The following is a 12,398-nucleotide window of genomic DNA, read 5'->3' as shown; positions in this document are numbered from 1 at the left end:
AACATACAAGACCAAAAAAACAATTTTCCCAAAATTATATAAAGAAAAAACTTAAAAGTGTTTTCTAGAAGCAATCTGAACACTACCTTAAATAAAGGTCCGATCTAAATATATAACTTCTTGACAGAAATTAATAGATTAAATCTTCTCATCACCAAATCCAAATGTTATTGGTGATTAATAGAAGAGTGTTGTCAAATTTTGATTGCAATTGATATAGTTAATGCAATTAATCATTTCATTCATCTTGATTATATCTAAATTTTAGGTAGATTAAGAAAATTATTGGAAAAAAAATTATATACAAATCTTATATATTTAATTCATTCAAAAAATAGTTGTACTTTTTTCAATGCGTAGTTAATAAAAGTATATTAGTAAAAAAATAGAGAAATACTGTTAAATATAGTACAAACCTACATACTCAAGACTAGGGGTGCAAACGAACCGAACTTGTTCGTGAGCTTTACGAGCCCGCTCGATAAATATTTGATTCGTATTCGAGCTTATCGAACTCGAGCCGAATTCGAACATGTTCGAACTTTTTTTCGAGCCGAGCTCGAGCCGAAATTACTCTGTTCGATAGTTCGCGAATAGTTCGTGAGCTTTAATATTTAATTAATATAATATAATTATATAATAATATATATACATTTCGAGCTTTTCGAACCATAATATCCGAATAGTTCACGAATAGGTTCGAATATTTCGAACCGAACTCGAACTCGAACTTCATTTCGAGCCGAACTCGAGCCAAAATATTTGAAATTATCGAACTTCGAATCGAGCTCGAACTCGAATATACTCTTATCGAGCCGAATTCAAACCTTAAAATTTTACCATTATTCGGCTCGATTCGGTTCGTTTGCACCCCTACTCATGACAAACAAAAAATGAAACATGACGTATATAATTGTGACGAAAGTAATAGATGAACATGTTACAGTGAAAATTGGTATATCAATTGGTCATGTTTTTATATACATTATTGTATCTCAAGTTATAGTCTTGATAAATGACAAATCCCCACTTGATAGAGCTTGATGCAAGGTTCACGAGACTTTGAGCATGACCACACGAAAGTTAGACATGTGAATACACCAGAGTTTTAAGTATTCATGAGATCACTAATTTTATCAAAACATAAAAAAATTTGTGAGACTGTTCCATATGCTAATTTTGTAAAACAAATATCCTATTTGATCCAATTCATGAAAAATATTATTTTCTTATATCAAATATTATTTTTCAATTTATATATAAATCGAGCCAACTCATCACACATATACTTACTTAATTATATTGGAAGATTGCATCTAAATAATAATAATAATAAACCACTATTATTATTACTACTACAACAACGTATATTTTCGGGAATACTCCTATGATTAAAATGTGTAAGACTGTGCTTAGATTTATGGAATTGATCATTTGAAGAATATATTTCAAAGAATATGTTTCTTGTGAGACAGATCAATTCTATATATATTTACAATAAAAAGTAATATTTGATATAAATAATAATAATTTTTCATAACTCAAATAAAATATCCGTCTCATAAAATTGAGCATAAGAAGTCTTACAAGAGGTTTGTGTTTAATTTTGAGTATAATTAAAAGTGCTTAACTTACTAGAGTGCATTACAATTTCATTTGAATTTAAATCAAGAAGTTTGAAATACATCAAACAAGCACACACAACCTAGAATGATTCTGAGATTTTATTTTAATATTATATCGTATAGTTATTTACCTTAAATTTTATGAAAAATTTCCAAATTTACCAAAAATGTATTGTTTTCTCTTCTAAATTAGCAGGTTGAAAGTTTTTGACGTTGGGGGCAGAAATTGGTTGGAGGCCTTTTTTTGGGCCTGACGGTCCCACCAAGCTCGGTTGAATCTCTTGTTAGGAAATCAGGCTCTACCAGGGCCTATCCAGTATTTTTCTTGAATCAGGATCCATAATTAAAGCTCAAGTCAAAAAAAGGCAAGTTATGAAAATAATAAGGCCCAACTAATATGACAGAAATATTTGGAACAGAAACGTGGAGAGGGATCTCAAATTCACAAGAACAAATTCAATTAGCAATAAATTTCAAATTCGAAATAGTTATTTTTCTTAATCATCACATGGATTTCAAATTTTAACATAAAGTCATTTCAAATTCTTCATCATTAAAATCATTTGATTCAAACACAATCTTAAAAAAGTTGCTATGTAATCAATGGAAACGTCGATGCTACCCCAGGGTAGTGCTCTAGGGGTGGCGTGGCGGATTATGATTAATCAAAGTCAATGGGTCCCACGTGAAACCCATTGATTTTGACATATCATGGAGTTCCACGTTGCCCGCAGGGTACTATCCTGCGAGAACCATGAACAAAACTGTAATCAAGAAACCTAGACCAAAATGAGTGGTGAAATTCTTATGTTCATTTCCATGTAGGGTAAAATAATTCTTCCGGAAGTGTGTGATTCAATTTTACGTGTTTGGACGTATGAAAATTATCATTAAAATAATAAAAGAAATATTTTTAAAGTTAAAATGTAATAAGTTTTACAACGTAACACTATAAAATAATAATAAAAAAATCAATTCAAAATATCTCAACTCAAATAAAAAACAAGTAAAATATAATGTGATTTATATTTATTTATAATGATTACATTTTGAATTATATGTAGAAAATATAATAAAAATTTATTTTGTATACAACAAAGATGAGTATAATTATATTAATGTTTTTATAAGAGCTCTGTTAGTCTGGTTATTTCTTTAAACTATAAATGTTCAAAAAGTAATGGCATGCATGACACTTGAAGTAATTAATAAACTAGTTAATAAAAATTAACCATTTAACAATTATTATATAATAAAATATTAACGAATATTAACTAACTCGCATTCTCTTGTTTCGTTCCAATTTTGGGAACAAAGCCAAGCCATGTGTGTCTGTAATCTGTATATAAGAGACAGACAATACATACACAATTCCCATTTCCCTCTCTTTCTTTCAGTATGTATGCATATTTCTTGCTTTCGGAATCAACAAATTCTCTCCGCCAAATTCCTCCTGCCATTTTCACGCAGACAAATCTTGTACGTACAAACTATGTGTACATACACATACTGCTCAGCATGTCGAATTATGCTGTTTCTTTAATCAAGTAATGTGATTTGTTTTTTAGTTATTATGCTTTCTTGTTTATTTTCAGGATCTTTTTTGATGATACGGTAATTTGGAGGTGATCTGTGTAGATTTACTGCTTATGCGTGTTTAATTGAAGTAGTTATCAAGATTTTGATGCAATCAACTTTTTTTTTTTTTTTTTTGGGGTGTGGGGGGTGGGTGGGGTTGGGGGGCGGGGGGCTTGATAATTTCTTTTGACAGGTTGTTGGGTTATAATCTTTTTTTGTCAATTTGGAAATACAGGTGTGATTTTCTTTTGAGGATCAAGGAGTATACGAAAACAAGAATATCATCTTAAAGGTTTAAGATGAAGCGGTATAGCTCTAAGGATGATTTGTTCACGAGGCCCACTATTAACTTTTCTCCAGCTGAACAGTGAGTTTATTGTCAATGAATTGATTATGAGTTCGTGCTCTGGTTGTTTTTATCCGACAATGAGTTTTATTTCTTTTATTGCCTCTATTTTTATTTATTTTTTTGTTTAATCTGTGGTATCATTGAGTTTCATGTATTATGTTGTTAATGACCGTTCTATTGCGTGGAGTCTGAAAGTCAAGATCTTGTTAACTTTGTTGTTCTCTATGCTTGCTTGCTTGCTATGGATATTACTCTGCTTTCATTCACCACAATAGTGAATGTATGAATCTGGTTATTACAAGCATTTCTTTTTTGGTCCGGGGATGTTTACCAGTCTAAAACGACGATAGTTGTATTTTAAGGGAGTAACAGGAGCTACAGCCCTTCATCTAATTGTTTTTGAGTTGTTAGGTATAAGCTCAGTTCCATCACGGTCACTTCACGAGATTGCTTTTTTATTTTTCTTCATAGATAATAAATGTTTTACGAATGCGGATTTTAATATATTGGGGTGGGGGTGGGAGGGAGGGGTGATTTTTAATTTTTATAGATTTCTTTGGTGATAGTCAAGTGTCACTAATGATTTGGCATTTGCTCATCGGGGGAATTCAGGTCTGGGCAAGACCAAATGTCAACCCCAAGCAGCCGGCATAGGTTGGCGAAATATGATGCTGTGGCGTACCTAAAACAGGTGAAGGATACTTTTCAAGACAGTAAGGAAAAGTATTCTCATCTTCTTGAAATCTTGAAAGATTTCCAGGCCCAAAGGTAGAATAAAATTCTTCCTTCACTTTGTTACATTTGTAACTCAAATTTTTAGCTGTTAAGGATTTGCATTCTGTTTTTTGTGGTGCTTGTAGAGTTGATACAGCAGGTGTTGTATTGAGAGTAAAGGACTTATTTGATGGGCATAGACACCTTATTTTGGGTTTCAGTACGTTTTTACCTGAGGGATATGAAATCACTCTCCCTGTGGAGGATGAACCACTGCAGATAAAGAAGGAAGTGGAAGTCTTCAGTGTGGAGGATGAACCACTGCAGAGAAAGACGGAAGTGGAATTCTTCAGTGCAATTAATTTTTTGAGAAAAATCAAGGTGCAACTCTAAAAGCTTGATAGCTCGGTTCTCCATTTTTCCTGCAGAAACTGTAGCGAGAACTATTTCTGATTAATTGCAGACTAGGTTTGAAGATAATGAAAACGTGTGCAGTGATTTCCAAGACATAATGCAATTTTTTAGAAAAGGTGACATGTCAGTAGCAGAGGCTATGCAGGAGGTATTGATCCATAAATTTGTATTCATAAATGGATAACCACACTTATCAAAATCAGGAATTATGGCATTCAGAATTTCAATTTTGTTTTCTAGGTTTCAGTTCTTCTTCATGGCCATACTGATCTCCTTGAAAACTTTATGCATTTTCTACCCGATACAATGGTTGCTGAGTATGTCCGTTATAATCAGTTGGGAAGGGGGTATAGACTCCGTCATGATAGCGGAGTCTCTCCCACGATCAATGCTAGGTCCATGAGTGCTGCAAGGGTAATTTCCTTTAATAATTATGTGGCAATTATTTTCAATGAGAGTATGTAATATCTCTGCTAGCTTGTTAAGAAACCTTTTCCTCTGCCTCCATTGATGAACAGAACATCCATCATCTCGATTCAGATCAGTGGGACTGTATTGAAAAAGAAAATGAGAAACGAGAAGATTGTGACAGGAATGATTGGGAACGCGATGGTAATATGAACTACACAACAAAATCTGCTCGCTCAGATCATTATGTGACCGACCAGGTTTATCGAGGCAGAATAATTGCTTTGAGCATTAATGTGCACGATGAACCTAGTTTGATGATTATTTTTTCTTAAATAATTGCGTCTCCAGTATGAATAGACTAATTGATTCTTCTTTTTGGACATATATTCAATTTATTGAAAGTTGAAACCATCACATTTTTGCTTGATCTCCTGTTTGGAAAAGTCATTGTGTGGCCCTTGAATTTATTAGTCTTGTTCAAGCTCCAACCCATTTGGACGAATGTACCCATAATGAACACTATTAAAATCACGAACTATAGTTTCTGTTTTTATTTTCTAGGTGTCCTATAAAAATGAATCAAGTTCATTTAGATATATCTTAATGTTATCATCAATTTTGGCTCAGGTATGCAGGATCTAGTGTCATCTTTCTATGAGAAAGTGAAGGAAAAATTACAGGATCCCCAGACAAGCGAAAAGATTTCAGATTGCCTTCGTTCCTACATAGGGAAAATTTTCACATTGTCTGAGTTTCAAATGCTGGTGAAGATTTTCTATCACCTTGATTTTTTCCTTTAACTTATATATGTTCTCCAGTTATGAATAAGCTATGCTTCTTTGGTACGCATTGCATTCTTACATTTCAAATCTTGAAGCTTTTATCAGCGCATACTGTTTCCAAATTATGGCACTTTACGAATCAAATATATGGTGTGCTTCTGATAAAGTATTGTGCACCTTTAGTCAATTTGACTTGAATCCAAAGATCAAAAGTCTTTCCCCTTGAACCCTATGAGAGGATGATTACTTCTCTTATCTGAAAACGTATGAGTGCTGGGATATTCCTTGAGATTGCCAGTTGAAAGGTGGAGAGTACAAACTTCTCACTAACTTAATGCACAATTGACTAGATAACAAGCCAAAAGTCTGTAGTAGAGACTGCTCATACATCGCATTAATTTGAATCTTTACTAGCTGCTAAATGAATGTGTTAGATGTATGATTCAGTCTATTTTCCCCAAAAAATATTCAAATTGTTTATTTACATTAAAAATTGACTTTTATTTTTTCAATGATGCCTTTGTCAAGGTCACCAAACTAAATGAATATTTTTGTTGTGTCAGGTGGCTACTTTACTTGGAAACCATGCAGACCTCATGAAAGAATGCAAAAATTTCCTGTACTATGTTGAGAAAACTGGTAACCGTGCAATAATTTCTTGTTATCTAGTATGCTTTCTTGCTGTGCCCCATGTTTTTGTTCACATAAGTTATATATAAATATATATATATATATATATATATATATATTTTCTGGAAATGGTGTAAATGTTGAGTTATTTTTCATCATGAGATTTTTATGTGTGTGTGTGTGTGGAAATGTGCAGATTTGTACTTCATCTTTCCAGTTATAAGTTTATGCTACTTCTTAATATGATGACAAATCTTCTTGTTATATTTATCGAACCACCATCTGAAGACTACTACATTGTCTATTGGAAAAGTATTAAAATGGTTATCCATGTTCTCTGATACATTCATGCAAGAGAACCTTGTGTTAAGTCTATATGCGTGTGTGTGTGTCTCTCCCTACATATGTGTGTGTGCGCGCTCGCCAAGTTTCTATATCATTGTAAGTCACGCGCCTTTAGCAGTTGGCAACAGTTTATGAAAATTGTCTTGAATATCTGCTGTTGCACATGCTAATTATAGGGTTGCATCTGGGCCTGATAATTTAGGATGCTTCTGCACGTGATAGTTTTAGGATCGTTGTTTTATTCGCCTTGATATTTTGGGATTGTTGGATGATTTCAAGTTAATAAGAATTAAGAACTCTCAGTTTTTGCTGTTATTTCATGTTCTAACCAAGTTGTTTTGGCATCTTTTTTTGTATACATTATTGTAGCTTGTGATTAGAATAGTTTTGCATTATATGGAGTTTGTTCACACTGTGCTGTAAACTTGGTGAGTCCTACCTTTTTCCAGTCTGGTCTTTCCGCTAAATGGATTTGTAATGTACTTCGTTGATGAATGTGGTTCTTTATTGCTGGCTTTTTTTTGTTTTGGCTGTGGTTCTTTGCATGGAAAGAGTCCCACATCCATACCGAATTTGTGATTTTACCTTTCTGTCCTTTAGATATCGATTGTATTACCCATGTTGTTTCAGCTATGCATTTTTCCTTGTTTGGGATCTTCAGAATTTGTCCTTTTACATTGCTTCTGTTTTTGCGTTTTTCACCTTTTTCTTAGTCAGCGGCTGTCATCCCAACCTTCTCCTACTTGTTTCTCATTCTTCTTTTGCCCTATTCTCATCTATATCATCAGACCTCCTTTCTCATTATATGTGGCAGTACCACCTTTCCTCCCCATCGATTTCGCTGAGTCAGGTACTCAATTCAGAGTACATTCGTTTCTTTCTTTTGCGACAGTCAATTGGCTTATGTTTGTTTCTAGATCTGATTGTCATCCGAGTTATGACTTTTTTTCCATTCTAACAAATTTGACTGTACATTTGTTTTTGAAATCTAGTAAAGATCCATGAGGTTGAATGGTGATCCTGAATAGAAATTTCCTCATTTGCGTTTATTTGGATCTAAAGCGCCATGATTTATAGCATTGTTATGTTGTGCTGAATGATTGTGAATCGAGGTTATGTCAAGCGTAAAAATTGTGTTAACATTTAATAATCTTTATTCATCAAAACTTTGGTTTCTTTTTTGGGTGTCAAAAATTTGTCCTGCTTGGTTTTCATGTATTCAAATAAACAATGATGAAAATCTCTCGAGTTATACTGTATAAAACTCTTGTTAAACGGAGTGTTTAAAATAATTGCAAATATCAGACACCTATTTTGGGTTGTTTCTTGCTTCTCTACCCATTTGCACAAGATAGAACAGCGAGCTAAAAAGTTTTACATTAGCATGTGAGTCTGAATTAAAATAGATGGGGTAGTTATTTTCTTTCAGTCTCGTTTCTTATACATAAAAAAAGGAGTTATTTTCTTTTAGTATGGTGAGTTTGTGCATGATTTTTATTTTCGTAAACAGGCAAATAAATCTAAGCACCATACATCTTAGACATGTTTTCATGGAAAATTCTAGCTGGTGAAGTCCGGCAAACTCCATGTTTTTTGTATTCTCTAATTGATCCATTTCAGGAAGTTTAATGTTGTGGTCCTCATTTGTTTGTAATGACAAAAGTGATTTTCATGTGGTTTGCAAAGCTCTATATCAGAGATTACTTGAATCATTTGAGATGGCCTGCTGATTTTCCTTTGGTTGCCTGCAAATTGTGTGAACATTTTCATTTCTGCATCCGTATTATCTCTCATTTTCACATGTTTATTTGGAAGCGTTTTAAATGTCAATTCTGAAGATTATTCCAGTTTCAATTTTTTTTTTAGTAGAAGACCACGATATTGTATGGAATTTATTCAAATTTGTTGAATTTCTACAATTACTAATAAAGTTGGTTTTAAAATCGCAACGAAGTTCTCTGTTTTTAACCTTTATCATTCTTTTAGTGACTAAAAGTTTACCTTTTAATTTTCTCTTCATTCAGCATTGTTAGCTGAGATCAAAGAAATGAACAAGAAGAATCAAAATGAAGATGACATGGTTCTCTCAATTGGTGCTGGGTATAGACAACCCATAAGATCTCTTATGGTATTTGAATATTCCGATCCTGAAATCCATGGAGATCTCTATCAGGTCATGAAACATTCCCGTGGAGAAATTTGTACACCTGAACATCACGACAAAATCATGACAATTTGGACGACCTTCTTCGAGGCATTCCTTGGTGTTCCTTCCCTGCCTCGCAGTGCATTGGATACCGACTATGTCAAGGATAACGATCATGTAACCAAAAGAGACAGCAGTCTTGGGGAAGGGAGTGGCTGTCCTGCTGATGAATCCAGTTCAGGAAACTGTGAATCTTTGGATGTGTTAGAACATGAAGATAGAAGTATTCCAACTGAAATATCTTTGTCCCAGATGGTAAATGATAATAATGGTATCCGAAGTGATGGTTCTCCTTATGCAGATCAAGTTGCTTATGAGAGTGACGTAAAAACCCAAGTGCATATTGGTGTCTTAGATCAAGGTGCTTTGTGTGCTGCTGACGAAAATATCATCTTTGAGAAAATGCTTCGTATCCACTTCGGTTAATATTTTTCTTAATTTGTGATTTTGTCTTCGTTTTTTTCAGATTTACAGCCCAACATTGAGGTTGGTTTATTTGTTGAGCCTTTTCCTACAGCTTCAGGACCTTATGTTGCCAATGCTGATTGTGGGATAGAGACAATGCCAATCATAGAATCACAGGTGCATTAGAGTTGTTTGGTAAATTGGCTTGTATGAACTCATGGATACTGTATTGATGTGCTATCCTTGTGTAATTTGGTTTTGTCATGCTTATTTTCGTCTAACACATCCCTCTCCTTAAGATTTATCTAGATGTAGGAAATATCTGAAAAGGGAAAAGTTTCCATGTTCTTTGCATCTATTCACAAAGATTTGTGTTCATATAATGCAAAGTTATGTGGACAGCTAGAAAGTTGTGAATACAGTCCCAATAATAATTTATATGTAAATTAATAAAATTCGTACACAAGAACAACAAATGTGGGTTGAAAAAAACTCGTGTGGTTTTGGTGCTAAAAATGATAAATATTCACTGCATTTAGATTGTAAGAAATCAAGACTTAAAAGTTTCGGTACAACCTTGTTTGATTTAAAAGTGCACTTCGAATTTCATATGCACCTACATAAGCAATTGGAAGATGATGATGGGAGTGGTAACATGACTGGGAGTGAAGGAGAAATAGATGCTGAAGCATTGATGTCGTTTTCTGATCTTTTTTCACAGACTGCGAAGCCTTTTATGGTGAAAATCCCAATGACGTGTGAGGGGGAAGATAAAAATTCTCAGATATTTTACGGCAACGATTCTTTTTACTTGCTTTTCAGGTTTCACCAGGTAAGTAATATCCGCGATTGATGTTATGGCAGGAATATGCGTTTCCTAAATGTATGTTTCAGTTTCCCAGTTTAACACATTTATCTTCATTGGGCCAGATCTTGTATGAAAGGATGTGTTTGGCCAAGATGCTGTCTTCATCTTCTGAAGAAAAAGACAGAATTTTGAATGATTCAATTCCTACCGATCCATATGCTAGGTAGTTTAACTGGATTGATCTCTTTACCTTCAACTGTTGGGATAAAAGTCAAGCATGCACGTGGTAAGCTTAAAATCCTTGTAATCTGGAACAGATTTAAGGATGCACTCTGCAGTTTGCTGAATGGCTCCTCAGATAATTCAAAGTTTGAGGATGAGTGCCGAGCTATTTTTGGTGCTGAAATGTATGTCCTTTTTACGTTAGACAAGCTGATACACAAACTTATCAAACAGGTAATCGATGAGATTCTTCACCCCCCCCCCCCCCCCCCCCCCCCCCCCCCCCCCCCCCCCCCCCAAACACACCACACACGCACACACCGAATTTTATGACATTTTTATGGTTTATAACTTTCGAACCTGATGATACAGCTACAGACAATTGTAACTGAGGAGATGGACAACAAACTCCTCCAGCTCTGTGCATATGAAAGATTGAGAAATCCTGACAAATTTTCTGATGTCGTTTATCATTGGAATGCACGTGTTCTTCTTCCTTATGATAACTTGTACCGAATAGAATGCGTAGGCTATCTTTTTTCTCCTGTTTTTGGCTCGTAATGAAGCTAACTAAGAAAAGGTATAATATATGAATTTGCTCTTCTGCTACAGTTTCCGTCTACGACACTTTTGACTATACAGCTTATGAGAAACGATCATGGCAACGTTGAAGTATCTGCTGCCTCCATTAACCCTGATTTTGTTCCTAATCTGAATGATGTGTTCCTATCAGTTCCTCCTGAAAGAAGAAAAAAACCTGGGGTATTCTTGCAGAGGTATGATGCAAAACAAGGTATTTATTATTTCAGAGTGTTTCTAGGTTCATTAATTCCAATCAATTTGCAGAAACAAAACAAAATGCACACTTGGAGACGAAATCAATGATATTCACAGATCCATGGAAGGACTTATAGTATACAACGGTCTGATAATCAACGTGAACTGCGATATGAAGGTACCTTCTATCCGGTACTTAAACTTGTTCCATGTGTGGTTCATATAAAAGATAAATCTGCAGATTAAATACAATAGCCAGAATCTTGCTGGACTGAATTGTACTGTTGCTAAATTTTTTTTGGCTACATTTTGTAGCTATCTTACATCAGATGTTCCGAAGACTTCATGTTTCGGACAAGGGGGAGGAGGAAGGCTCTGTATCAAAAGAGTTTGTGCAATGGTGCTTCCAATGGTAATTGTCACAAGCGGGAGCGCAAGTTGAGGTTCAGTAGATAGTATGCAATCCCGTGGCAGCAATGCATATATATAGGTGTTTTCCATTTCCTATTTTCATTTGAATGCGATTCAGACTTCAGTTTTACAAACAATTATAATGTTGTTCATGTGGATATTAGCACTTTAGCTTAAAAAAATTTCATGGAGTTTGTCTCGACCACCAAAATGCACATTCTTTGCGCATGAAAACATACCAAATTGGGAAAATAATATATTAAAATGCACGCGTGTTGCACGGGAACAGCCCAAATTGGCAAATTGATAAAAAAATAATATTAAAATGAACATGCGTGGCACGTGGAAATATTCCGAGTTGGAAAAAATATTAGTTTTTCTAGTTAATTGGAAATGATGTTACATTGAAAATTTTCACAATTTATGTTTTTTTTTTTATTTATTAATTCCAATCACTCTCATCTTTTCGGTATCATTTTTTTTCATTTATTCTCTCTCTCTTTCCGAGTGAATGACTTACCTTGTCATGAACGATATCTATAGTTTTAAAATAATTTAGTCATATATTTTCGACAAATATATGCAATTACTTCGTAAATTTTTAAAAATATATGGTACACACTGGTACATCAAGCTAAACTATAATTAACAGAATTTTAATTATTAAAGCATCACATCAATTTTACATTCTTAGCTGAGATTAAAGAAATGAGTGAGAAGA

The 12,398-nt window shown here is 34.1% G+C and overlaps 1 protein-coding gene across 5 annotated transcripts; it reads left to right on the top strand.

Moving 5' to 3' along the window:
• Positions 1–2,950: 2,950 nt before the first annotated feature.
• On the top strand, positions 2,951–11,871 carry LOC140871444 (paired amphipathic helix protein Sin3-like 4). 5 transcript variants are annotated; one of them, XM_073273955.1, is made up of 19 exons: positions 2,951–3,104; positions 3,221–3,250; positions 3,439–3,570; positions 4,165–4,320; positions 4,413–4,647; positions 4,730–4,828; positions 4,921–5,094; positions 5,199–5,292; positions 5,719–5,855; positions 6,437–6,512; positions 8,873–9,415; positions 9,521–9,636; positions 10,181–10,291; positions 10,390–10,490; positions 10,585–10,723; positions 10,868–11,014; positions 11,102–11,265; positions 11,336–11,444; positions 11,582–11,871. In XM_073273955.1, exons 3-19 carry the CDS (start codon positions 3,503–3,505, stop codon positions 11,720–11,722), a joined length of 2,610 nt encoding a protein of 869 aa, XP_073130056.1. In that variant the 5' UTR covers positions 2,951–3,104; positions 3,221–3,250; positions 3,439–3,502; the 3' UTR covers positions 11,723–11,871. The 5 variants fall into 5 exon arrangements, with proteins under 5 accessions (XP_073130056.1, XP_073130055.1, XP_073130052.1 ...); XM_073273954.1 differs by having other exon boundaries at positions 2,952–3,104; positions 3,221–3,239; positions 10,862–11,014; XM_073273951.1 differs by having other exon boundaries at positions 2,952–3,104; positions 10,862–11,014.
• Positions 11,872–12,398: the final 527 nt, after the last annotated feature.

This window comes from Henckelia pumila, unplaced genomic scaffold (genome assembly GCF_033568475.1).
Source record: "Henckelia pumila isolate YLH828 unplaced genomic scaffold, ASM3356847v2 CTG_461:::fragment_3, whole genome shotgun sequence".
Classification (NCBI taxonomy): domain Eukaryota; kingdom Viridiplantae; phylum Streptophyta; class Magnoliopsida; order Lamiales; family Gesneriaceae; genus Henckelia; species Henckelia pumila.
This window is presented reverse-complemented; position numbering and strand designations above follow the sequence as displayed.